The sequence below is a fragment of the Ctenopharyngodon idella genome, chromosome 3 (genome assembly GCF_019924925.1).
Source record: "Ctenopharyngodon idella isolate HZGC_01 chromosome 3, HZGC01, whole genome shotgun sequence".
NCBI lineage: Eukaryota > Metazoa > Chordata > Actinopteri > Cypriniformes > Xenocyprididae > Ctenopharyngodon > Ctenopharyngodon idella.
Window position 1 is genome coordinate 11,336,215 of NC_067222.1, and position 26,190 is coordinate 11,362,404.

The 26,190-nt window shown below is 37.7% G+C and overlaps 3 protein-coding genes across 29 annotated transcripts in view; 2 read left to right on the forward strand and 1 right to left on the reverse strand.

The window, feature by feature from the left end:
* LOC127509829 (protein NLRC5-like) overlaps nucleotides 1-12,809 on the forward strand; it is a 90,085-nt gene extending 77,276 nt beyond the window's left edge. For 13 of the 18 annotated variants that reach the window (XM_051888853.1, XM_051888848.1, XM_051888845.1 and 10 more), the window contains 14 exons: nucleotides 61-234; nucleotides 364-534; nucleotides 2,331-2,504; nucleotides 3,820-3,990; nucleotides 4,539-4,712; nucleotides 4,807-4,977; nucleotides 5,619-5,792; nucleotides 5,954-6,118; nucleotides 9,011-9,184; nucleotides 9,272-9,445; nucleotides 10,131-10,304; nucleotides 10,496-10,669; nucleotides 11,459-11,620; nucleotides 11,779-12,809. In XM_051888853.1, the coding sequence (XP_051744813.1) occupies nucleotides 61-234; nucleotides 364-534; nucleotides 2,331-2,504; nucleotides 3,820-3,990; nucleotides 4,539-4,712; nucleotides 4,807-4,977; nucleotides 5,619-5,792; nucleotides 5,954-6,118; nucleotides 9,011-9,184; nucleotides 9,272-9,445; nucleotides 10,131-10,304; nucleotides 10,496-10,669; nucleotides 11,459-11,620; nucleotides 11,779-11,863 (2,317 nt within the window). In that variant the 3' untranslated portion in view covers nucleotides 11,864-12,809. The remainder of the gene's footprint in view (nucleotides 1-60; nucleotides 235-363; nucleotides 535-2,330; nucleotides 2,505-3,819; nucleotides 3,991-4,538; nucleotides 4,713-4,806; nucleotides 4,978-5,618; nucleotides 5,793-5,953; nucleotides 6,119-9,010; nucleotides 9,185-9,271; nucleotides 9,446-10,130; nucleotides 10,305-10,495; nucleotides 10,670-11,458; nucleotides 11,621-11,778) is intronic. The other 5 variants (XM_051888852.1, XM_051888851.1, XM_051888846.1 and 2 more) reach the window with 4 other exon arrangements.
* LOC127509895 (gastrula zinc finger protein XlCGF57.1-like) overlaps nucleotides 1-26,190 on the reverse strand; it is a 258,569-nt gene that overhangs the window by 118,899 nt on the left and 113,480 nt on the right. The window lies entirely within an intron of this gene.
* Nucleotides 18,971-24,876, forward strand: LOC127509912 (GTPase IMAP family member 8-like). The gene is made up of 3 exons (XM_051889265.1): nucleotides 18,971-19,375; nucleotides 20,106-20,762; nucleotides 22,371-24,876. The coding sequence occupies exons 1-3, from the start codon at nucleotides 19,348-19,350 to the stop codon at nucleotides 23,387-23,389; spliced, it is 1,704 nt and encodes a 567-aa protein (XP_051745225.1). The 5' UTR covers nucleotides 18,971-19,347; the 3' UTR covers nucleotides 23,390-24,876.

Sequence of the window (26,190 nt, forward strand, 5' to 3'; positions counted from 1 at the left end):
AAACATAATTACATTGTTAATTTGAATAATTATGCAGAATACAATTTCTACTTCCTGTAGGTTTTTGAAAAGTCATGCTGCACAGAAAGCGTGTGACTATCTCACTAAAGTTCTAGGTAAAAGTCCGTTATTACTGACAGAACTGGATCTGAGTGAAGATAAATTGGGAGATTTGGATGGAGAGAAGCTCTCTGCTCTTTTGATGGACTCACATAGCAAACTGGAGAAAATGAAGTCAGTTAACATGATTTTATACATAACATCTCTGTTTATTCATTATGAAAGACTTTAGGTCACATGTGTGAGCAGATATGAAGAGCTGTTGATCTGATGATTAATAAGTAATGGTGTTTTTGTGTTTAGACTGAATAATTGTGAGCTGACTGAGAAAAGCTGTTCAGTTCTAGCTACTGTTCTCTCCTCCAAAACTATCCTGAAAGAGCTGAACCTGAACAACAACCATCTGCTGGACTCAGGAGTCAAAGAGATCTGTGAGGGACTGAAGAATCCTGTATGTAAGCTGAGGATACTGAAGTAAGTAAGATACTGAAGTACAGCTACACTTAAAGGGGCTCTATGTAGGAATGACACCCAGTGGTTGAGCAGGTACTGCAGTCCAAATTCAAAATATTGTTTGCCCTGCCCCCTCATTCAAAGACGCGGGTGGCCAACTTGAGAGGGAGCGCAATTGACAATGAAAGCTGAGGAGACTTACACCTGTAAGCTGATGAGTTGATTTATCTGTGTTTTAATATGCTGTCGTTCATAGAGATTTTTAGATGGATTCAGAGGCTTTTTAGGTCAGGTAGAATCTGCTCTATGCTGCAGATTGTATTGGTGTTGTGGTTTTTCCTTTGCACTCTTTTTCTCAGTCCTTTGATGTTTGGCCAGCAAGGTACACAGGGATGTTGGAAGCTGTGGTATAATAGTGCACATTTGTCTTTCCATAAGGAGCTGTGCTGGAGAGTAACCTCATTCCACAGATGTGACTTTATACTTTATTTTCCCATCTCCTCCCTTCCAGAGTCCTTTAGCTGTATCTACAGCACACCCTCTCCATTTAGATGTGCGTATTTCAGACTGGTGATGTGTGTAAACCTGTATTCACTGACTAAGTTCTTAAAGAGTGCACAACTATACTGTGGCCCATTGTCAGACATAGAATTCTCTGGGATTCTATGTTGGCTGAATGCCTCATTCCGAGCCGCAATGACTGTGTTGTCTGTGTGTGAGTCTTCTTCCAGAAAAAAATAGATCTGGGCCTACCCATGGTCTCTCTGGTGCTGGACTGGGCAACAAGGGCTCTCTGTGTTCTGCCCTATACTGTGAGCTTGTGCTACATATTTCCACAAGCTTATGTATGTGCACAATCTTAGCCACCGAACAGACTGACACACTTAACAGAGCCCTGACAATGGCCTTTTGTGTAAGCTTTGGAAATTCCTATCTCATCCAGTGGGGAATCATGATCTTTTGGCCCCTTAGGAGCAGCTCTCCAACCATAGTAAGATTTTCTCTTTCAGGCCAGTCTGGCCCCAGCTCTGGTAGAAGAATATGTTTCTTAGGCCACTGAGTATTGCTGTATTATATGATCTTAGCAAAGATGGGGTTAGCCTTCTGATTCTTTATTATCACATTCAACCTTGCTTGACAGATCCAGAGAGATAACACAATTGGTTTCCATATTCTGCCTCTGCTTTGACTCAAAATGCCCCACAGTTCAAAGGAAGTGGCATCAGCAGAAACATGTGCCTCTGTTGTAGGGGAGAATGATGCCAACACTTGCTGTGATCTAATTCTAATTTCTGAAAAGCCGTTTTGTGGTGTTCCCCAGCACCATTCATTTTTCTCTCTGAACAGATATTTGAGTGGATGGGTGTAGGATGCAAGGTTGGAAAAAAACTTGCTCAGATAATTGGCCATTCCATTACTCTTCACATTCCATCCACCCCAGTAGGTTTGGGCATCTCCAAGACTGCCCTGACTTTGTTTGGATATAGTGCAACACCATCTGCAATGATAAGTTGTCCCAGAAACCTAATACTCTCCATTGCAAACACACATTTCTCATTCAAAGTCAAGCCTGTATCTTTCAGAATCCGATGCAGTCTCACGTTGTGATGCATGTCCTCACCATAAACTAATATGTCAGCACAACTCCTTTGCAGTCTTCCAGCATCTGCAACATGCAATGCTGAAAATATTCTGTGAATGCTGTCAAAAGTAAGCTCCGAGAATGGATTTTTGCCAGAATAGAACTCTTACCTGAACTTATGTTAAGCTATTGTGCAGTTATTTATTCATTTCAATCCAATTTAAATTTTCTGTAGACTTTCCAACTGCAGTGTTACAGAAGAAGGTTATAAAGCTCTGGCTTCATCTCTGAGATCAAATCCTTCACACTTGATAGAGCTGGATCTCACAGGAAATGATCCAGGACAATCAGGAGTAAAGGAGCTCAATGATTTACTACAGGATCCAAACTGTCAACTCAAGACACTGAGGTGAGTGTTCTCAAAATAATAAAGTGCAATAGATTTAAAACTTTAGCTGAAAGTAGCAATGTCAGTTTTCAAGAATGTTGATTTTCATTCACTGTTTAATTGTTATTGTTAATAATGTTAAGAATAGAAAAATAAATAAAAAAATTATGAGCAACATAGTGCCCTAGATAACAAACAATGAATAGAAGACAATCAAGGGTGTAAATACACAGAGCAATATAAGTAACAACAGAACAAAGAAAAACGTACACTGATGCTGCAAACTAGAGTCAAAATGAGGATGAAGGGAAGGGGCTCTGGAAGTGGAAGAGGAGCTAGTAGAGGGACACAAAGGAGAAGACGACCAGGGAGGAGCCAGAGGATGACCCAGAGTGGAGCTGATGGAGGGAAGAGCCAGGCTAGAGTTTTGATCCCGAATGAGTGAGGTGGAGTTGTGACCAGAGGGGGACCCTTGAGGAGCAGTGGAGATGTAGAGCCATGGTGACTTCGAAGGCCTGCAGGCTGGGATGACCAAGGCAGACTGTGACCAAGGTAGTGTTGGCTTGGCAGACTGTGATGGAGATAGTTGGAGTGAGGAGATGAGTGGAACCAGAGAGAAGGGGAACCCGGTAGAGCAAGAGGGGTGGAGGGTCAAGGTGTAACTGATGACTCAGAAGTTTGAAGCAGAGCCAAAGCAACAATGGGCCAAGGTGAAGCCTGGTGGAGCCTGAGAGATGACAGGAAATGGTGAAACCAAGTGACCATTAAGCCATGGTGGAGCCGATGGTCGGAGGGCTAGGGAGTCCGGGAATGGGGGCTTGAGGTGGAGCAGATGACTGGGAAGCCCCTGATGGATCCATGCAGCTGGGTGGAACCACTGGAGGGTATCCAAGAGGCTAAAGGAAGACAGCATGGACAAAGCTGATGAGATGGATGGCTTTGGCAAAGGAGAAGGGAGAGAGAGGCTGGGTGCAACCATCCACAATGACGGAGACTTGGAGCTGGGCAGAGCCAATGGCAATGAAGGAGACTTGGTGCTGGATGACAAATGTTTGAATGATATTATTATTTCCACAACTTTTTTCAACAATGATAATAATAACATGAAATGCTATCTGAGAACCAAATCAGCTGATTAGAATGATTTCTGAAGGATCATGTTACACTGAAGACTGGAGTAATGATGCTGAAAATTGAGCTTTGCCTTCACAGGAATAAATTACATGTTAAAATATATTAAAATAGAAAACTGTTCTTTTAATTTGTAATAATATTTCACAATATTACTTTTACTATATTTTTGATGGAATTAATGTAGTGCTTCTCCTGTCTCCAGGTTTTTGGGTCCTGTTGCAGATGAAGCCTGTCAGTATGTGACTGGAATTGTGGGAAACAACCCATTACTCCTGAGAGAGCTGAATCTGAGTGAACGTGAACTAGGAGACTCAAATGTGAAGAAGCTTGCTGCTCTACTGCAGGATAAACACTGTAAACTCAACACACTGATGTGAGTACTGTATTAATTTATTATTGCATGTTTAAAGTTTTAAAAAACCTAAACTATACAATGGGTAAACACAATAGCTATCAGTAATTACTTAATATTTGCATCAAGTACGTTATGATGTAAATTTATATTTTTATCTTTATATATGATATAAAAATTTAAATACATAATATATTCTCTCATCATTTTAGATAAAAAGATTAAGGAATAAGTGATGACAGACCCTTGAATTATTAGAAAATAATGGACACCTGGGGTACTTGTAGTAATGCAGTCACAACGCAAAGCAAAGCTTAGTAACAGAGGCTTGAGCCATTACTATTAATTCATGTTCTCGGTTACACTTTAATTTACAGTGCTATAGTTGCATTGTAATTACTTAAGTACTGAGTAGTATTAATTAACTACATGTACTTACTATAGAGTCACAGTTAGGGTTAGGTTTTGGGTTAGTTACTTGAATTATGCATAATTTATTGTTATTAAATAAATGACTGCACTATTGTGCAGTTGTTTATTCATTTCAATCCAATTTAAATTTTCTGTAGACTTTCCAACTGCAGTGTTACAGAGGAAGGTTATAAAGCTCTGGCTTCATCTCTGAGATTAAATCCTTCACACCTGATAGAGCTGGATCTCAGAGGAAATGATCCTGGACAATCAGGAGTGAAGGAGCTCAATGATTTACTACAGGATCCAAAATGTCAACTCAAGACACTGAGGTGAGTGATTTCAATATAAGTTTTAAGCAATATTTTCTATCTTTTAGTTTATTTGAAAGCTGAATTGATTCCTGCTTCAACTCCCCTTTTGCAGGTTTTTGTGCCCTGTTGCAGATGAAGCCTGTGAGTATGTGAGAGGAATTGTGGGCAAAGACCCGTTACTCCTGAGAGAGCTGAATCTGAGTGAACATGAACTAGGAGACACACGAGTGAATCAGATTGCTGCTCTACTGCAGGATAAACACTGTAAACTCAACACACTGATGTGAGTATTTTACATAGTTTAAAATATTACTTTTAAAAGTAATATTACTGTAGTAGTGTCACGGTGCATGGTTGTGGGAAACACACAGTGACGATGGAGCTCCAATCAAAAGGACTTTAATCAGCAAACACAGGAGATCAACATACATGGCACAACATGGACGAGATACATTGACGACAACCGACAAAGACTGAAGGAGAACACAGGGAATATATACATCTCAGACAAAGGGGCAAACAAGGCTAATTAACAAGGGACAGCTGGGACTAATAAACTCAAATCAGGGTAACCAAGGAAACAAACAAGTGGCGGGAAAACTGAACAAAAGAACATGTGACACAGGGGAAACATACACAGAACACTGACAAGTAGTTAATAATAATATTTTCTCATTTGCTTGAATTAGAGCCACAAGAAAATTATGTAATAAAATTAAACAGGTTTCAACCAAGAGCCCTGTGGAAAGGAGTGACATCAAACAAGACATCTATATAATTTTACAAATATTTGGTACTATAGAGGGAGGAAACAGGTTGTAGAATTACAGTAGAATATTCTGGCAAATACACTTCATGATGCTGAATTTAGGCTGAGTGTGATTCAGTGATCCGAATCATTGTCCTTTCTCTTTCTGTCTTCAGTCTGTGTGGATGCAGTATTACAGAGAAACAGTGTCTCATCCTTACTTCAGCTCTGAAATCAAACCTATCATACCTGAGAGAGCTGGATCTCAGTGAGAATAAACTACAAAATAAAGGAGTGAATATTTTATGTGATGTACTGAAGGATTCACACTGTAAACTAGAGAGATTAAGGTGAGGAACTCACCTTCATGAGTTTACATTAAATATGTTAAAACTTCTTCACATTATTTGTGCTTTATTATGATATGGTGAAAAAAAAATCTATTTTCCTTTCTCTCTTTTTTTTGTAATGAAGTCACCTATCTTATTTTCGACTCTCTTTGTCAATGTAGGTTGAGATACTGTGGCATGACATCTGAAGGATGTTCTGCTGTGACTTCCGCTCTGAATTCAAACCCATCACACCTGAGAGAGCTGAACCTGAGTGCAAATCAACTAGGATTTGAAAACCTTGGTGTTTTGCTGAGGAACCCCAAATTCAAGCTGGAAATACTAGTGTTAGTAATATATTCATTTTATGTTATGTTTATGTTTATTTTAAAACATGTTACATAATGTGTACCTGCTGTTCTGCAGAAATGGTATGAGATTAATATCTGCTGCTGTAGTATAAAAGAGACATAAAATAGTAAAACAGAAAATGAAAGGGAAGACACGGTTGCCTCCAGAACAAACAACTCAGGTTACGGATGTTACTCAGTTTCGTGAGAGAGGAATGAGATACTGCGTCTTGGTGTTGATGCTATGGGAACACTTCCGCATGAGCCAGTGTCTGAAGCACATGCCTAAATGAGCCAAACGAGTCTCTGATTGTCTGAACATATGGACATCATGATGTAGCGTAGTGTCACAGAGTCCATAAATAGATGACAGAACTGTGAGTCGACTGATTCAATTTGTCTGAAGAAAATGCACAGGCATAGCCAGGGTGTAGCAATGTGATGCAGCATATCATTCCTCTCTCGAGAAACCAGGTTACATACTTAACCTGAAAGTTCCTATTGAAGTGGAACTCAATGCTGGATCATTATGTTGGTGCTATAAGTTGGATTCACCTCATTCTCTCTACACCGTTACAATCAGGCATTTCAGGTCACACAACCTCCTAGTAGAAGGAGTTCTAGCACTAAGGACTGTCTCTGTGACTTTGGCCAAAAGACCAGAATCTATGACCCCTCATGGGCCAAATCCAAATCTTCCATATCTCTTGCTGGAGATTAAAAATATATCCCCCCTATCTTGAGTGAGAAGATTTTTCATAGGAGATCTTGAACCTGTATGTGCAAAGAGTTCAGTTCAAGCCTCTCAGATCTTAAATCAGACACAACCCCCATCCTTTTTGGTATAATGAAGTACAGACTGTAGAAACCTGCCTCTCTCTGTCTGTCTCTGGGAGGGGTAAATGTTCCCAGAGAACAATTTTCTTCTACTAACTGGTGTATATTCTTTGCCACATCACCTCAGAAACTAGGTGGATGGGAAGCAAACTGAACTTTTTAGTATTCAGACCTCACTGAGAGATGGTAGGCAGAAGTCACTTTCTCAATAATTTCAGTCTGCTCAAGGCCCTGAAGATGTAACTGGCAGGGAATGCTCTAACAAACCAAAGGGAAGATTCTCTTATGATTAAAGATTGGTCAAATGGCCTGTTGGGTGCCTCTAACTCCTGAATCACCAAGGATGGCAGAATAAAAGTAACTTCCCTACTCTTGGGCAGCCTACTTCTTGAGGGCCTTATGTGCCTCCTTTTTTTGCGTCTTCTTCTCTCTTTCCTAGAGCTGGGCACTAGATGATCACGGCTGGTGGAAGCTCCTGGCAGAGCATAGTGTGTAAGGCAGGTTTCCTTCACTAGGATGCTGATGAAGGGGAGAGAGCCCTCTTGTTGCTCTGTTGCTCTGATCATGCATACAGACCACTGTAGAGTATGTTGATAATGCCTGCATATGCAAATGAGCAGAGTACAGATTTTTCTATGACCTTGAGTGTGGAGATCAGGAAGAATGACAGATGGTGGTGTTCATGTGGTTGTGAGGAAGCAATCATCTAGATTTGAGTTCACTATCACTTGTCTACCATCTGGCACTCTCTAGATTTATTTTGGCCACAGCATGAATGACAACTTCAAGCGGCTCCTCAAAAGTGGCAGACTGAGGAAGATGCTCTGCCAAAGCAGCTCAATGCTTACATGCATCCAACCTCAGAATCGGATGCAGAAAGCATGTTTTCCTCGTTCTGCTCCAAAGAATTTGCAGAGCGAGTTTCAGGATACAGAGAGAGGTCCTCTGAGTCAGCAGAGAGTGCTAGAGAGAGGGAATTATCCATCTCAAACCCTGCCTCCACTAGCTCAACCAGCAAGCCCCATGACTGAAGTCACCACACTGCCTTGGCAGCAGTGGGACCCTAACCATAGGTGCAGGGGCTCGACCCTCATCCCTTGAGAAGATAATGCTGACAGGCAGCCCCCTTGAGGACTGACTAAAGTAAACCTGTCCCATGCGCATCACACACATCAGGTGAGAGTAATATACAGTGGTGTGAAAAAGTGCTTGCCCCCTTCCTGATTTTTTATTCTTTTGCATGTTTGTCACACTTTAATGTTTCAGATCATCTAACAAATTTAAATACGAATGAAAGATAACACAAGTAAACACAACATGCAGTTTTTAAATGAAGGTTTTTATTATGAAGGGAAAACAAAATCCAAACCCACATGGCCCTGTGTGAAAAAATGGCCCTTTTTCACACAGGGCCATGTGGGTTTGGATTTTGTTTTCCCTTCATAATAAAAACCTTCATTTAAAAACTGCATGTTGTGTTTACTTGTGTTATCTTTGATTCATATTTAAATTTGTCTGATGATCTGAAAGTGTGACAAACATGCAAAAAAATAAAAAAAATCAGGAAGAGGGCAAGCACTTATTCACACCACTGTAAATATATCTATGGTAACATATAGCAGGAACAAAGTGGCACACACAACCTGAATCTCAACCCTGACATGTTGACAGCTTAACTCCTGACTTGTTTCACAAACACACAATGATAATGTGCTCAAAAGTCACACGGCTTCTGAAAACAAATATACTGTCGATGCACATTTCTTCTATCCATTAATGGACTCAGTGACTAGCTAAGTTATGTCACCATATCCATACATTCAGGCAATCAGTGCATTTGCACTATCCAAAAAAGTACAAAATTGTATCTTTTAAGGTACAGGTGGCCATCAGTGGGGTGGTAGCATTAAGGGTACATTTTTGTACCTCTAGGTAGTGGAAAACTATTGTATAATTGTACACTAAGGACCAAAAGAACAAAATTGTACCTCTACTGTACCTTTTTCTGAGAGTGTGGACACATTTTAAGACTTTTTCTCTTTCTGTCTTCAGTCTGTGTGGATGCAGTATTACAGAGAAACAGTGTCTCATCCTTACTTCAGCTCTGAAATCAAACCCATTACACATGAGAGAGCTGGACCTCAGCGAGAATGAACTAAAAAACACAGGAGTGAAGCACTTATGTGACATACTTTATGACTCACAATGTAAACTGGAGAGACTGAGGTGAGGAACATTCACAAACAAGAAACAGAGTGTTTTAGTATTTGATTGAAGAAATACCTTTTTTTTTTTTTATTTCTCTCCATGTAGGTTCAGACACTCTGATATGACAGATGAAGGTTGTTCTGCAGTGACTTCAGCTCTGAAATCAAACCCATCACACCTGAGAGAACTGGACCTCAGTGAGAACCACCTAGGAGAATCTGGAGTGAAAAACCTCTGTGATTTACTGAGGGACAAACAATGCAACCTGGAGAAACTAGAGTTAGTAACATTATACTGTAAAGCAGTTACAGTGTGATTAATTTTATTATGCTATTAGTTAATGGTGTGATGATTCAGTATGTATGCCAGTAGAATGAGCATTAAACATTAATCATTTGAAACATTGTGACTATAAAAAAACCTTCATATTCTGTAATCAGATGACATTTTCTACTACTATGTATTGTGATAGAAGTGACAGCAGACTTTAAACTATAACATTTATACTGCTAGATTATTTTGATAGAATTACATGGTTTTTCTAGCGCTAATGTCTACATCTAATTTTGAAATTTAGTGATGATAAACTAAACTCTCAACTAAACTGTGATTAAAGTACCAGATTTTTTTTTTTTTACCTGCATGAATAATGCATTATCCTTTGGATAGAGGATGGCTTCATCCAATCCTCAAATCCTAGTCGGGGCCATCCTTCAAGCTCCTTGGGTCGCACTGGGCCCGCAATTGAGGGGGCCAATCCCGTACCTCACACTGGGTCCCGTCCCCACTTGGGATTATAATTATATAATTATGTTTCATTAAATAATTACATAATTAAGTTTCCATATTTTTGCCGTTTTATTATTGTACTTGATGGAATTTCTCATTATACATTTAACATACACATTAACTTAACATGGCTCTGGCCCATTCTTTCTTTCATCTTTTGTCTTTGTATCTTCAGTTTATGTAGATGCAGTATTACAGAGAAACAGTGTCTCATCCTGACTCTAGGACTGTGTTCAAACCTTTCACACCTGAGAGAGCTGAGCCTCAGTGGAAATGAACTAAAAAACACAGGAGTGAATCACTTATGTGACGTACTGAAGGATTCACACTGCAAACTGGAGAGACTGAGGTGAAGAACGTTCACATAGAAGAAAACCTGACATTTTAAGACCCTGATATACAGTAGGAGTGAAGAACAAATTTTATACTTAATATCTCAGGGCTTCATGCTTAATATGTTGTAAAGAGCATGAGCACACATTACATCTTTTTTTACCTGTATAGAATAAAAAGTTTGTTTTTTCCTTTCTCCCAATGTAGGTTAAAATCCTGTGATATGACAGATGAAGGTTGTTCTGCTCTGACTTCAGCTCTGAAATCAAACTCATCACACCTGAGAGAGCTGGAGCTGAGTGGGAATAAAATAAAACACAAAGGAATGAAGCATTTATGTGACATACTGAAGGATTCAGACTGTAAACTGGAGAGATTGAGGTGAGAAGCATTTGTCTACAACAGAGCAGAGTTTAGCTCTAACTTGTTCCAACACACCTGCCTTGATTAACTGCTTCAGGTGTTTAATTGGAGTTGAAGTTAAACTCTCCAACTAAGTGGCCATTCACACAACACAATTTCATTTCATTTTCATTTCATTAACTAAGAACTTAAATCATTTTATGCATTTTGCCTGTTGATATACACGACAATGCACTTTGGGGGTCTAAGAATGTTAACTTTTTAAAAACGATTCTGTTATCATCTCTGTGTAAAGTACAAAAACACAATTTATGCAAACACTGGCATCATGTGCATGCGTATTACGTGTTCAGGCTATAGGCACATAGTGTTTCTTTACAAAGTGACATTGCCAAATACTGGCATGCATATCAGTGTTTTAGTCATTTTTGCAAATCCATGTAAACGAGTGGATTTCTTTGTCATCTGTACGTGAAATGCAAAGGAAAAAACAGTTTCAGCACATTGTTGTCATGTAAATGTACCCTAAATGACAGTGGACAAAATACTTAATGTCATTTGAAGAGTTCTCATTATATTTGAGGAACCTTAGGAGTGTGTTTTTGATAATAAAATGCTTTTGAGAAAACATTTGTATATGAAATGCATTTTGTTCAAATGAACAAAAAAACAGGGGTAGCTTATTTTGGGCTTGTTTTTATCAGACCAGACTCATTGAATTTTTGCTTGACAAATGAAAATATGGTTGAAACTTTAAACTTTGGTTGAAAGGTTAAAGTGAAAGTCTCTTCCTCTGTCTCTTTCCAGCCTAAAAGACTGTGGCATTACAGATGTTGCTTGTTTGGCTCACGCTTTGAGTAAGACAAAAGCATTGCATTGTTTAAAAGAACTTGATCTGAGTAAGAATAAAATAGGAAACTCAAAGAAGCAGCTCAGTAAAGTGCTCAAAGACTCAAACTGTAACCTGAGGTGAGTAAACATCTTTTTTGTCTTGTCACACTAACATGATAACTAATATGATTAAGGAAATGTAATGTTAGAGTAATCTTTTATCAAAAAAGTAATTGAAAAAATAGTAACTAATATTCAACTTAGCCAACACTGATTATTTTCTCTTTTGATTACAGACTAGACAGTGAAGAGACTATGTTTAGAGTCAATCTAAACAGCATTGGTGGATGGTTTTCATCCAGACCAGTACCCATCAGTTGATGGATCTTCACAAGAGCCTCACTATAATGTAATCAATGAAATCTGTTCTCAACTGACAATATTTGTCCAGAAAAATTAAAATCAGTGTTTGTATCCGTTTTAAATCTTTGAGAACAACACTCTGTCAGAATAGTTATTGTTGATGAGATGTTGCCAAACCTATTTGCTATTTAAAACCTACAGCTATGAGTAGTATAGCTATGATACATTTAACAAATGTAAAGTTTATTATCCTAGCTTTTATGTATTACTATTTAAATGATTACTAATGCATACAGGTAGAACAAATTAAATAATGCTCACATGAGTAATGTTAAATGGTTACTGGGCAAAAGGGGGTTAACATTAACACAGAGAGACCAGTATCTGGAATGTTCCAAGATATAAAACGAAAGATGCTAGAGCTTTTGCAGTGAAATCTGCATTTCTTTTGGAATAGTCTTCCAATTGATATTAGACTTTTTATTACTTGTGAAGTCTTGTCAATGTCTTTTTTTTTTTCTTTTTTTTTTTGAGTGTGTATAAGTATGTGCTATAAAATATAAATTATTCTTGTTATCATTATTAACAGTAACAGCAATGGCTGACAATTACATTTGTGCTCGCTTTGGTGAAGTTTCCTCAATGTTCTGCAAAATAATGTTCATAGAGCATCACTGCAATCTCTAAATGTTCATTAAAGTTTCATGAAGTTTATGAGGGAATATTCTCAGATGTTCCTACTCAGGACTGAATGTTTGTGATCAAACAGCTCAACGGGCTCCACGATCAAATTTAACATAGTAAACTGTTGTGTCTAGATTTTTGTTATAATGTTATGCTCATAAGACGATTGATATTCTGTTTGAGTAATTGTTTTCTATAAACAGAGTCTATAGCTTACTGTGGAAAAAAAGGAAGAATACAAAGCCAATAAACTGTGATAATAAAATGGTGTAAATGAAAAGAAGGCTCCTAAGTCATTCAATCTAATATTTCCCTGAGTGTACATATAGGGTTCAACACTACACAGAAATTATATGAATGTACTTTTATCTACATTGTATAATGTTAAAATAATAATAATAATAATAATAATAATATAAACAATATTAATAAAAAGTGTTTTTATAATATAAAAATAAATGTTAATTTTCCAGCTGTATATAATTATTAAAGTGCTGACTTGACTTTTTTGAACCAGTAAACTTATGGGTCAAATCCTTAATATATTCTCTTTGATTAGGCATCCAATTTAAATCCAAACTATGTAAACATTGAATGATAGACTGTGAAAGTGTGAACAGAATTAGCAAATGTGAGAAAGTAAGATAATAAATGCAAATGCACATTTTTTTGTTTGTAAAATCGAAAATGAAAAATGATTCAAATGCATTGAGTTATATAAACTAATTACATGAATTAGACATGCATTTAAAATATCTTAATTATTCATCATAACCTGAATCTAAATTTAAGTTTGACAATCGCGCTCAGGCTCAGTTCAAGGCAACCGTGCCTAGTGTGAGTACACCCTAAATGTGAAGGTTATACATCCTCTCCAAGGTAAAGTTTCGGCTATTGAAGGTTTTCTTCCTCCATCGACCAAAAAAGAGCTGATGCTTTTCTATTGGGGTTTTGTTTCAATTTTTCCACTCCGTTGACAGATATGTTGAAAGGTTCGGTGAAGTTTGAATGGACTTCTAACTGTCAGAGGGCTTTTGACAATGTAAAATTGTTATTGTCGACAGCCCCAGTCCTTGAGGCACCCAAGTTTGATTAGTCTTTTAAAATTCAGGTTGACGCAAGTCAGGTAGGAGCCGGGGCAGTTTTGTTACAATCAGATCGAGACGGAATGGATTATCCTGTATGTTTATTTTCGCGAAATACAATGTACATCAGAGAAATGATTCTGTGATTGAGAAAGAGGCTTTGGCTATAATCTGGGCACTCCAGCATTTTGATGTCTATGTGGGAGGAGGCACAGAGGTGTTGGTGTACTCGGATCATAATCCTTTGACATTTTTGCATTTGTTGCAAAGCCCTATTTAACGTTTGATGCGGTGGAATTTATTTTTACAACCCTAACCCTAACTTGAATATTCAACATATCAGAGGAGTTAACATTATTGTCAACATTATTTAGAATGTAATGGTGTGTTTGATAATTAATCTGTGACGCATCAGTTACACTTTTTCCGTAAGTTGAATAGGGAAGGCGTAGGATGTAGCGTAAGCGTTTTGTACTGCAAGAGTTTAACACTTTCTTCTTACAATGAATACGGAAGGCAGATATTTTACTTCATAACTTGTTAAATATGGATAATTTTTACACAAACGCATCGCTTCACTTCAGAAGGACTTTATTAACCCCCCGGAGCCATGTGGCGTACACGTTTATGACGGATGGATGTGGATGGAAGCACTTTCTTCAGCTTCATACTCGTTGGTCCTGTTCACCGCCAGCTCGGATGTGTCAGGATTAGGGCTGGGCGATAAAATGATAACGATATGTATCGCGATAGACACGTGATCGATATCAATAAAAAATGTGTTCGATAAAACGTTCAATATTTTTTATTCTTCGTCGAAAGAAAACAGAGGTTGCAAAGCAAGTTTGGTTGCATTAACAAAGGCACTCGCTCTCTGGTAACCTAGCAACGTAGGGAGTGACACGCTAACAGCCAATCATGGAACAGTATCAGTTTAGTTGCGCCATATCGTTGTCTCGTGCTGGTCTGCTGGATTCCTCTTCAGTAACCGGCGACTGATAAGCAGAAAATGAGTGCCGCAGCGAGCGAGGAAATTGTAAATAAAAGAGGAAAAGTCAGCTCGCCAGTATGGCAGTTTTTTGGATATTATAAGTCTGACCGTAGTGTAATGCGGTGGTTACGGAGCAAACAGGGATAGCTCACTATTAGACAGACTTCACAGAGGCGATTGTATCACATAACCGGCGCTTTATTCCCCATGGAACTTTGGTGACTGTCTGTCACAAATGTTGTGCCGTCCACAGCATTACTTGATAAATAAAACAAACAAAGGAGCAACAGAAAAAGACTGAAAATAACCCGCATACATGCGGTGCTCTGATCACACATACCATGCAGATCATCAACAGTTTAACACGAGCGCGCAGTTCTTAAAGGGGCCACACTATATTTCTACTCGTTACAGTAGTCAGACCAATGTCGTCTGCAAATTATGCAAGACCGTCGTCCCCGCCAAGACTGGTAATACCACGAACTTGATGTACCACCTTAGCTGCGCTCACCCTTTGGAGCACAGCCGTATTCAACCAACAACATCTGTAGCTGCAACACTGCGCAACATTTTAATTATTTGAGTTTTCCATGGTTGTTGACATTTCTGTCTTAATAACTGAGGGGATTATGATCAGAGGAAGGTTAAGTTTAAAATAAAAATGTTTAAATGTAATATATTTTTCTCCTGGTCCTTATTTTAAATGGGTCATAAAAAATATCAATAATTATCGATATGACCGATATGAAACACTGATATCGTGATACAGTTTTCAGCCATATCGCCCAGCCCTAGTCAGGATATTTATTATTATATCTCTGAGTGTGTTCATCAGAAAGAATAAAGTCATATACAAGGCTTGAGAGTGAGTAAAGGGCTGAAGGGCTAATTTTAATTTGAAAGTGAACTAATCCTTTAATCTCAGAGCTCTTTCCCAATTAACGTTCTAATTACACCGGTGTGATCAGTCTTTGCTGGTCGCAGGAGCGTACGATCACACCGGTGTAATTAGAACGTTCAGCGCATCACGTGATCAACTGCCAAATTCAAATGTGCCTGCGCGCTTTGGCTGGCGCTAACCAGAGACGGACGCGCGCAGCACTTTTATATATAAAATTTATGCAGTGTTTTCAACCAAATAATGTTTATTTCAGGTTTCAGACATTTAAAATACACATATGTACTAACAAAACAATACATTTAGAGTTTGTAAAATACACAATGATGTCTATAGAAGCGGAAAGCTTTCCATAATTAGACGACACGTTCTATTCATATCAGTTACACATTGTGAAAGTAACTTTAAAGTTTACTCTATTCTTCCCCAGTTCACCGACTCACTTTCACGTATTTCGGGAGAAGTGGATGAATTCACGTGTTGTAAATCCAACAGATCCGATTCTCTGTACTGCGGCACAAACTAACATGGCGGCGCCCATCGCGAGTATAACTCAACTAACACGATCGTTATAAAGGTGTTTAAACAGCAAAACACACTTGCACATATTTGACAATCGGAATATCGAATATTTCATGCTATAGTTAACAAATTTGTGAAAAATTTTAATAAAAAAGGAAAAATGAAATAAAAGCAAACCAGCGCTGTGGTGTGTTATGTGACATTCAATGACGCGTCACCATGGAAACAATAAAGTGGTACGTTCTAAATAACGGTCGCCTTAAAAAACTCACGCTGGGGGTCAGACAGAATATTTTAAGCCATTTTCACAAGAATCGGAAATCATATGACGCGGGGTAAAGTTAGTTCCACTATGGGTCTGCAGCTATTAGATTAATTTGCTCTTTTCTCAGATGTTGTTTCTTACCTTTCTGTTTTGTCTGTTTTCCAAGTTGCTGTTGTATTACAAAAAAAATCATTTATACTTGTTTGTAGCTTATACGGCCACTTAGACTCCCAATATATGCTTCAATGCAAGATATAAAGTCGTGAGATACATTAATATTGGCAGAAGTTTAATACGTTTTAAAAAATATATAGCTGACTCAATATATACTCACTCACTCACTCACACACACACACACACACACACACACTGGTTTTTGTGGTATAGAAGGACTTTGACGGCCAGAAAAGTTGGGTGGTGTTATAAGGGGACGCACCTTTCCTGATGTCTTACAGTGATGGTAAAATAATAAAAAATTATGTTTTAATCTGCAGACACAAATCTGGCTTAGAATTTTATTTGCACACAGCAGAACTTAAAATATGACAATATGATATTTTGCTGGTGCACAAGGACATTCCCGCCCATCCTAAAATGTTCCCACCTATGAAATAATTGTATTTTTTATTTTTTTTTGGGTCCAACCTGATTTATGAGGACACTTATTGTACAATACACAAAATATGTAATTTCTCTGGATTGACCATACATGACACACAATACATGACCATACACGACACACAAACCTGAAAACACTGTGTATTACCAAGACTGAGGTGATTAAAGAGGACCGGATCCTCAATACAATGCACAACAGAACTTGCAACATTACAAGGACCAAAGTGTTTTAGAAATACTTTAATTATTACTTAAAATAACAACATAAACATCGAATTCTTCCAGTTTTAACCATGTAATACCATGGGATGCCATTTTAAGGGGAAACTTAAAAACATGGTCAATAAATCTTGCACAACTGTGTAATCTTTCAGAAAGCATTGTTTTGACATACTGAAATGGCAAGCAGGTGAGCCATTCAAAACTTAGAAAACACTGACAAAACCGCCCATTTGGAAACAGGCACATTTTAAAGATGTCATTAAAGAGGCTTTGAAATGTATAAAATGAACTCACTGAACATGTGATGAAAACTGCAACAGGTAGAGAAACCGACTTATAAGGGACAGTTTACCCAAAAACACAATTCTGTTATAATTTCCAGAAAATGTAAGCAGAATTGTCAAGTCACCTTTATTTATATAGCGCTTTTAACACCACAGATTGTTTCAAAGCAGCTTTACTGTGTTTGGCTATACAGCAGCTCTAGAAGAGTACAGTGTCATTGTTTAGCTTGATTCAGTTCAGCTTGATTCAGTTCAGTGTTGATTCAGTTACGTTGTAAAAATAATCAGTTATTAATTTAGTTCATTTCACAGCAGCAGCAGCTCTGGAGGAAACGGTCATGTCATTGTTCAGTTCTCATACAATAGTCACATACAATAATCTCTGATGCTCCTTGGCTGTCTTATACTGCTGTCATACAGTCAGTGTTTCCAGACTTCCTTTTATTATATGTGCAATTACAGCTGTAACTTCACCATTTGACCAGCACATTTTTTTGTGCTTTCTGTAAGGTTTTCAGTTTCTGCCTCACTCTCATTCTCTGTACAGATGAATACATATTTCAGTATGCTCTAACTATATGAGACCTCATGTACTTACATTGATGGTCTTATTCTAATTTAAACCTCAGATACCTTGAGAAACTCAATGGTTTTCCTCAATGGGCATCTTCTGAACATCTGCAAGAAATCCGTTATATACTGGTCAGGAAACTCAGATGTAACTCAAACCTCCTTAATGGCATGTATGTAGAACTTAAAACTGGTTATACACCTGATATCTAAAAATAACATTTCAAACAGCATATTCAAAGTATTATTCTGGAGATGGAATGTTATCAGCCAGTTAAACATCTCCTTTTTAAACTTTTAAACATCAAACTTTTTAAATTGTCATTCATCAGTTTTTGACCAACATGAATGTGTTCAACTTATTGATATCGGCTAGAATTACAATGTTGGTGCGTCCCTAATTCCACTAATATTCTTCTAGAAAAGTTGCACTATATAAGTGCAAAAATCTCACTGATTTTTGCTCACTGGTTATTACAATTAATGGCAAAAGGAATGTTTGGAAATGTAAACTGATATTTCCTACTGACACACTACAGCAAAAGATATAAATAACTGGCTTAAATATTAATATATATATATATATATATATATATATATATATATATCAAAGATTAATTCTTAATACACTAAAATATATGAAAAGATGAACATTAAATTGATAACAAAACCTAACTACTCAATCTAAAAATTTGTTTTAATGCACTTTATTCATTGATATTAAATAATATATAAAGTATTGGACAAAATCAGTGTACTTCATGGCCTGTAATGTGTAGATAGAGCCAGTAGGTGGCAGTAGAGCTTCAGATGTTGTTTATTAGTCAATAATTTAAACGTTCAGTTTAAACAGACTTCTGTGTGTGTGTGTGTGTGTGTGTGTGTGTTGCATTTTGCAGGTAGTTTAATGTATTTAGATTTTTAAAAAGGTACTGTAAGGGAATACTTATGTTTTTAATTGTTTAAAAGCTAATTACAATTATGAAAGTTACATGTTTTTGGTGAGTTTATAATGTAACAAATTTCTCATAATGTAAAAATTATTACATTATGAGCTCGAGATTTTATTACCTTTTGAGAAAATTATTACATTATGAACATTTTATTACAATAATAATGTAATACTTATTACAGTATGTGCAGTTTTTACATTATGTATTACATTATGAGTTGCTACAGGTGCAAAACAAAATTGAAACTAAAGCTGAAGGACGTCTGAACAGCAGCTCAACTACTTTTGAGTATATTTTCCTGTGTTTTATGCAAATGTTGACATTATAAACCAAGGCAAATGTATACTGTGATTGTTTTTATTATGTAAATCGCATTTTCATGTTCATGTAAGCAGTAAGATACAGTGAAGATGGCGACAGGTCCTGAACCACCTTTTGGTAAGATCGTCTGTTTACAAAAGTGTTTTAGACACATAAGATTGCATTTTATTGGACAAGCTGAGTTCCGTTTAATACAGACATTACAGAAAGTCACTTTGATGTCTTAAATACGGTGATGTGTTACAAAACGGCTGCCAACTCAGTCAAATTAGCGAGATTTCGCGTGCAAAATGGTTTCTTTTCAATAGTGTCACGATGTATGACTTAAACCCAAACATCTGTCTGTTGTTCGGCAGCGAATTCACGTGAGAACTTAAAACGTAGAACTGAATCGCGAACCATTTCAGATATTTTTGCTCTTTGACCAACAAGTGATTAATTTACGAATCTGGCGTTTATTTTTGATTCTAGACAGCATAAAACACTCATGACATATTGCGTTATACATGGTGACACTAATACCATGAAAGGTTGTTAATCCGAATTTTTCTCCTAATCAAACTGAAAACGAGTTACTTTTCATTTCAGTAATAATAATTGTCATGTGTAATAAAATATTTGATTCTTAATCAAGTAAATGCAACCTTGATAGTTTCATTTCTTCGTGTTTTAGGACTTTTGAGAAGTAATTAACTGAGTGCACTGAAAATAATTTACTGTTTTTGTCTTCTGTGTTTGTAGCACATGAATGTTTTTTTTTTTTTTTCTTCTTCTCCTAAACTTGTGTAAAATACACTTTACTTGACCTTATTTTACATTTATACTCCATATTGTATGTCTCTTTCAGAAATGTCAGAGATCAGCTCCAGTCCAGATGATACAGTGATCCGGATTGTTCTGATGGGCAGTAAGGGTTCTGGGAAAAGTTCATCAGGAAACACTATACTAGGAGAAAAGAGGTTTAAAGTCCACAAACACAAGAAGAAAAATGAAGCTGAAGTTTGTGAGGGTAAAACACAGATGGGAGAGAATCAGGTGCATGTGATTGATTGTCCAGATCTCCTGGATCCAGATCTGAATAAAGAGAAGCTGGAGATGATGAAAGAGCAGCTGGTCTCTCTATGTTCAGCAGGTCTCAGTGCAGTTCTGCTCACCGTTCCTCTAGAGGAACCTGTGCAAAATGAGGAAGAGATCCTGGATTTTATCAAGTGTTTATTTGGTCCTGAAGTTCAGAAGTATATCATGATTCTGTTCACACATGAGGATGATTTGGAGGATCTGGATGAACTGCAGACCATTGATGAATATCTACAAAACCATGCAGATCTCCAGCAGCTGGTGACAGAATGTGGAGGAAAGTTTCACTGTTTCAATAACAGGAGTAAATCTGATGGTCAGAAACAAGAACTACTGCAGAAGATTGAAGGAATGATGATGGAGAACAGAGGGAAATTTACCTTGGAACTAATGAGAAGATCAAGCATGGATGATCCTGGTGTCAAGTGTAAGTTTATTTTATATTTTTGTCATTATAAATTACTTCAATAATACATGATGTGTTAGGCTTACCTGTTCATTAAATGTAAAGCAGTGATATTTATTGAGTAGTGGTTTTCAAAGGCACAATAAGTAAGATTTTTAGATTAAAATATCCAAAAACCACTAGAACAATGTTATATGTTTTGTTGACTTGTGTTCTTACATTATCCCAAACATTTCCAACAATGTTTACATCCAGAGAATTCAGCAATTTCAACCAGGACATTGCATCGCCTGTCAGTGACGCCATATCTGTGCTACCCTCGATTTCCGGTTTTACTAATATTGATCTAGATTACTGCAAAGTGCAACAAGTCTCTCATAGCAGCCACAGAGCGAATGCTCAAATGTATTTAGTATGATTGCTTTAACCATGTAAAACAGCGCTGCATTACCCCATATACACAACAAAAAGAGCGCAAGCGGCCGACTGCAGCAAAAGCATAATGAACTCGAGATTGGTGTGCATCGCTGGTGTCTATCATTAGCATTCGCTACAGCTGCCTCGTCCCGCTCCCACAACTCTCGACCCGCCCTGCTTCATACCACACTAGCGTTAATAAATCTTTAACATTAGCTCAACCATGAACATGATTTCTGCCCTTTCCACTGGGTGTGGAGCTGAAGATGACAACTCCCATGATTCCACGCTCATTCACGGCATCATCAAGCTACGCCTTTGTTTTGACTAAGAAACTTCTAGTGGCGAAAATTACATATTGTGCCTTTAAACCTGTCCTGGAAGACCCCCAGCACTGCACATTTAGTTTTTCTCCCTTATCTGACATACTCACTTCAGGTCTTGCAGTCTCTACTAATTGAATCAGGTGTGCTAGGTGAGGGAATTATACAAAATGTGCAGGGCTGGGAGTGCTCCAGGACCACTGATTTAAAGGTGCAGTGTGTAAATTTTAGCGGCATCTAGCGGTGAAGTTGTGAATTGCAATATAGAGAAGCTACGGTGGCCAACACAGGACGCAGATGTTATCTTCTGAGAAAGCAGAGAGTAGCCAGTAAGGCAAATGTGCTCTGTAGAGCAGTTTGTCCGTTTAGGGCTACTGTAGAAACATGCCGGCGCAAAATGGCGACTTAACATGTAAGGGGACCCACGGCGTATGAGATAGAAATGGCTCATTCTAATGTAATAAAAACATAAAGGTTCATTATGTAAGGTCTTTATATACCTCTGAAAACAGTTATGTATATTATATTGCATTTTTGTGAGTATTACAAATTGCACCTTTAATGCATCTGTTAATGCCTTTCATCAGGGTTCCTCAAATCCTGCCCCAGAGGCCCACTGTTCTGCAGGGTTTAGCTCAAACACTAGTCAAACTCACTTACCTGCAATTTTCTTGTAACTCTGAAGACCTTGGTTAGCTTGTTCAGGTGTGTTTGATTAAGGATGGAAATGAACTCTGCAGGACAGTGGCTCTCCAGGACTGTATTTGAGGAACTCTGCCTTACATTAAATTAAACAATGTTCTTAAAAGAAAAAAAAAAGAGAATGTGAGAGGATGTTGTAGAATTATAATATCACACTAATGAGATGAGTGAAATCGTTGTGTTGTAGTTTCAGGTGACAGTTCAACAGATGAAGTTTTACATGAGCAACAGATTCCTGAGAGGAAAGATCAGATCCGGCTGGTTCTGCTGGGAAAAACTGGATGTGGGAAAAGTGCCACAGGAAACACCATCATTGGCAGAAACGTGTTTCAGTCCTCCATCAGTTCAAAGTCTCAGACGAAACAGTGTCAGTCAGAAACTACAGTGAGGTTTAGTAAAGAGATCTCAGTGATCGACACACCTGGACTTTACGATACTAAACTCGATAAAGAGGAAATCATTACGGAAATAGTGAAATGCATAACGTTATCCTCTCCTGGACCACATGCTTTTATTATCATCATTAAAGCGGGTCGATTCACTGAGGAGGAGAAAAATACAATAAAGGAGCTCAAAGAAGTGTTTGGAGAGCACATCGAAAAACACACCATGATCCTCTTCACTCATAAAGATCAGTTAGAGGAGGAAAATAAAACCATTGAAGAGTTTCTAAAGAATGGTGATCCAGATCTTAAAAACCTTGTGGACAGTTTTGGAAACCGGTTCTTCTTTCTGGACAACAAGTCTGCCAGTTTCCCACAGTTCAAAGATCTGATCGGTAAAATAGAGGCGATGGTGGCAGAAAATAAAGGATCACACTTCACCAATGACATGTTTGATGAAGCAGAGAAGTACATTCAGGAGATTCAGAAGGCAAAACTAGATGAGAAAATTAATCAGCACAAACGGGAGCACAAACGGCTCACTCAAACAGAATGGCAGAAAATATACTGGCGTTTAGTAGAAGAGTCACGACGAGAAGCTAAGCAATATTTTTCTGACCTTTTCAAAAGTCTGTATATTATTCCTGATTTATACATATCAGATCTAGCCCAGTTTACAGGGAAGATAAGAGTGACCGACGAGGAGAGAGCAAGTGCCATAAAGGAGGCCCAGAGCATAGGAATTAGTCGTAGGAAGGCAGTTTTTCTTGCATTCAGGGCTACAGGGACACTAGCAAAACAGAAGATGTGTCTGATTCAGTAAAACATCATAATGATAAGACACACAATATGCTAAGAGGTCAATCCATCTCAAGAAGTCCAGTGAAGGTTACTTGACCATACTTGAACAATCTCAGAGTCATTATGCTGATCAATTCGGTTCAGTGTTGATTCAGTTCAGTTCGATTACTATGTAAAGTTTATTCATTATAAAACTAATTTGATTAAACTAATAAGCAGAAATTTACAGCTAAATGAGGGTCTTTAAATCTGGAAAAAGTTGGCAGTTGTAAATAAAGAACAGCTGATTAACAGTGTTCAGGTGTACTGAAAGTATGTCAATATATAAACACACATTACTGTAATAGAAAGGAGACCTTTCACTTAGAGCTACAGAGATGACGCCACTGATGGACACATCTGACGCTGTGAAACAGTGAATTCATTGGAGGCGACCTTGGAGAAGAGGAAAGAAAGGAGGAATTCGACAACAACTCCAGAACTGGGGAAATAAACCACCACTAATGTACATGATATGAGCAATATGCCGTCTCCGAGGAACAAAATAGAGGAATTGCGCACAACTTGTAGGATTTGTCAAGAATATTGTGAGTCCTGCTTGATGTGTTTACAGAGACATGGCTGCGCTGTGATGTCCCCAACTCGCTGGTTGAACTTGAGGTTTTTATTTGTTCGAGCAGACAGGGATGAGACTTCATGGAATACAAGAGGTGTTTGTGTCTATATCAGAGAACAGCGAGAGAGTCGTTGTGTAATCCAGATGTGGAATTACTGAACCCTTTTTTTTTCCACAACAATTTGGAAATATTATTACTTGTGCAGTATATGTTCCGTGAGGGAATGCGCACACAAGTAACTTAATGGCACAGTATGTATGATTTACCATACAATGTACCATACAACATGAATTGCATGCCATTTAGCAACATCAGTCATCCAGCTTTTATTTATATTTTAATATCGATCTAGCTTACTGTAGTGTGCAACAAGTGTCTCATACCAGCCACCAAGTGAACACACAGTAATGTTAACAACTTTCAACACACTCAAATTTATTTTTAGTATGATTGTTTTCACCAAGTAAAACAGTCCTGCATTACCCCACAATTTTAATTTGTCAAATAAAGTGACCTGTATGAGTAGTAATTCAGCTTGTGCGGCTGTTTCATTAGAATGAAATAAAATAATGTTAATTTAAGTGATCAAATGTAACTGTAATGTCTTTTTTAGTGTCTTTTTTATGATAAATATTTGTGTTCTCTCCTGTGTTTATTTGGGTTTGATACATGGTTTTCCTGCATTATACTTGAGAGAGTGTTTAACACATGTTAAAATTTAACCTGAAGGGAGCGGTCTGACTTAATTCTCAATATAACCAAAGGTCATCAGAAACTCTGCGCTCTTACATTACCAGCACATAATTCAAAACTGTTTTGAAACGTGTGAGACTGTATGCATGTGTTTACATAATTTTTTGGAACTGATTCACATAAAAACGTTGAAGAAGCATTGCGTGTGTAAGTTGATTCATATCATCATTTACAGTATATTACAATGTTGAACTCCATCATATCGCCGGGATGATGATAATCCTCCGGTCTAAAGTGAATGATACACACCACCACGTTTTTCAAAGGAAGTGCAAATGCAGAAGTTAAGTCCCTTCTTTTCACCTGCACAAAACACACCCCGCACGGAAGATAGCACCGTCCTTTTTCTTGTTAGTAGGCTAAACCTGTGGACTTGATGTCCTGACAGGCTGGAGTTTGTGCAACCTCCAAAATCACAATAATTTAACATGACGATATAAATTGAAATACAAAAACTACTGAAAAAACAGATTCATGACTGCTCTTACTGAATAGAGTACCTCAGGGATGACGTGTTTTTGTAGGCCAACCCGGAAGTTAGTGGCGCACGGGTTCCCTCGATTTAAAGCCTACGCATTTTTCCCAAAGACTTTTGGAAAATCGCAAAAATAAGCTCTGTGTTTAATAAAGGGATATGACACTTACACGTTTTGTCTATCAAGATAATCTTTACAAGTTAACACAACATTTATACATTTTGAAGCCTAAATAAAGTCGTCAGATATAAAAAGCTAACAGTAGGCTATAAACGGACTACAGCACACCATGGTCGTGGATCAACGTCACACCACCAAGCTTCCTCAAACTTTATTTAAAAAGCAACTTCATTTAAAAACATGCTCGCTGATTATGATCTGCACTGTGTATGAATACTTATCCACTTTTTCATGAGAAATGCTGTCCAAATGTCCTGTTTGTCATGATGACGTCTAAAGTCCCCACCAAAGGAAGTAGTCCCTTTTAGCAATTTGTTAGCAACCGCTGTTTTTAAGACACAATAAAGGTTTTAAAAATCACAAGCGGGTTGTAACTGGCGTGTTTTATGTCATAGATCAAAACGTGAAAATATTTAGAGGCTTTGTTAACCACAGACCTTATTTCAGGCGATTTAGCTAAAACCCATTCAAAAAACCCATTGACTTCAGGGCGATGGAACCGGAAGCCTTAAAAAAAACCTAACACGTACAAGGTTATGTATTCATCTTGAAAAATAAATAAATTAAATTAAATAACCTGCAATATGCTCTTTAAAGAAAGAAAATAAAATCATACAGGAAAGTGATCCAGATCTTTAAAAACTTGTACAGAGTTGTGGAAAACGATTCTTATGTCTGAACAACAGTTAGTTTCCCACAGTTCAAAGATCTGCACAGTAAAATAGAGACGACGTGGCAGAAAATGGAGGGACACATCATGACATGTTTGATGAAACAGAGAAATGCATTCAGGAGAT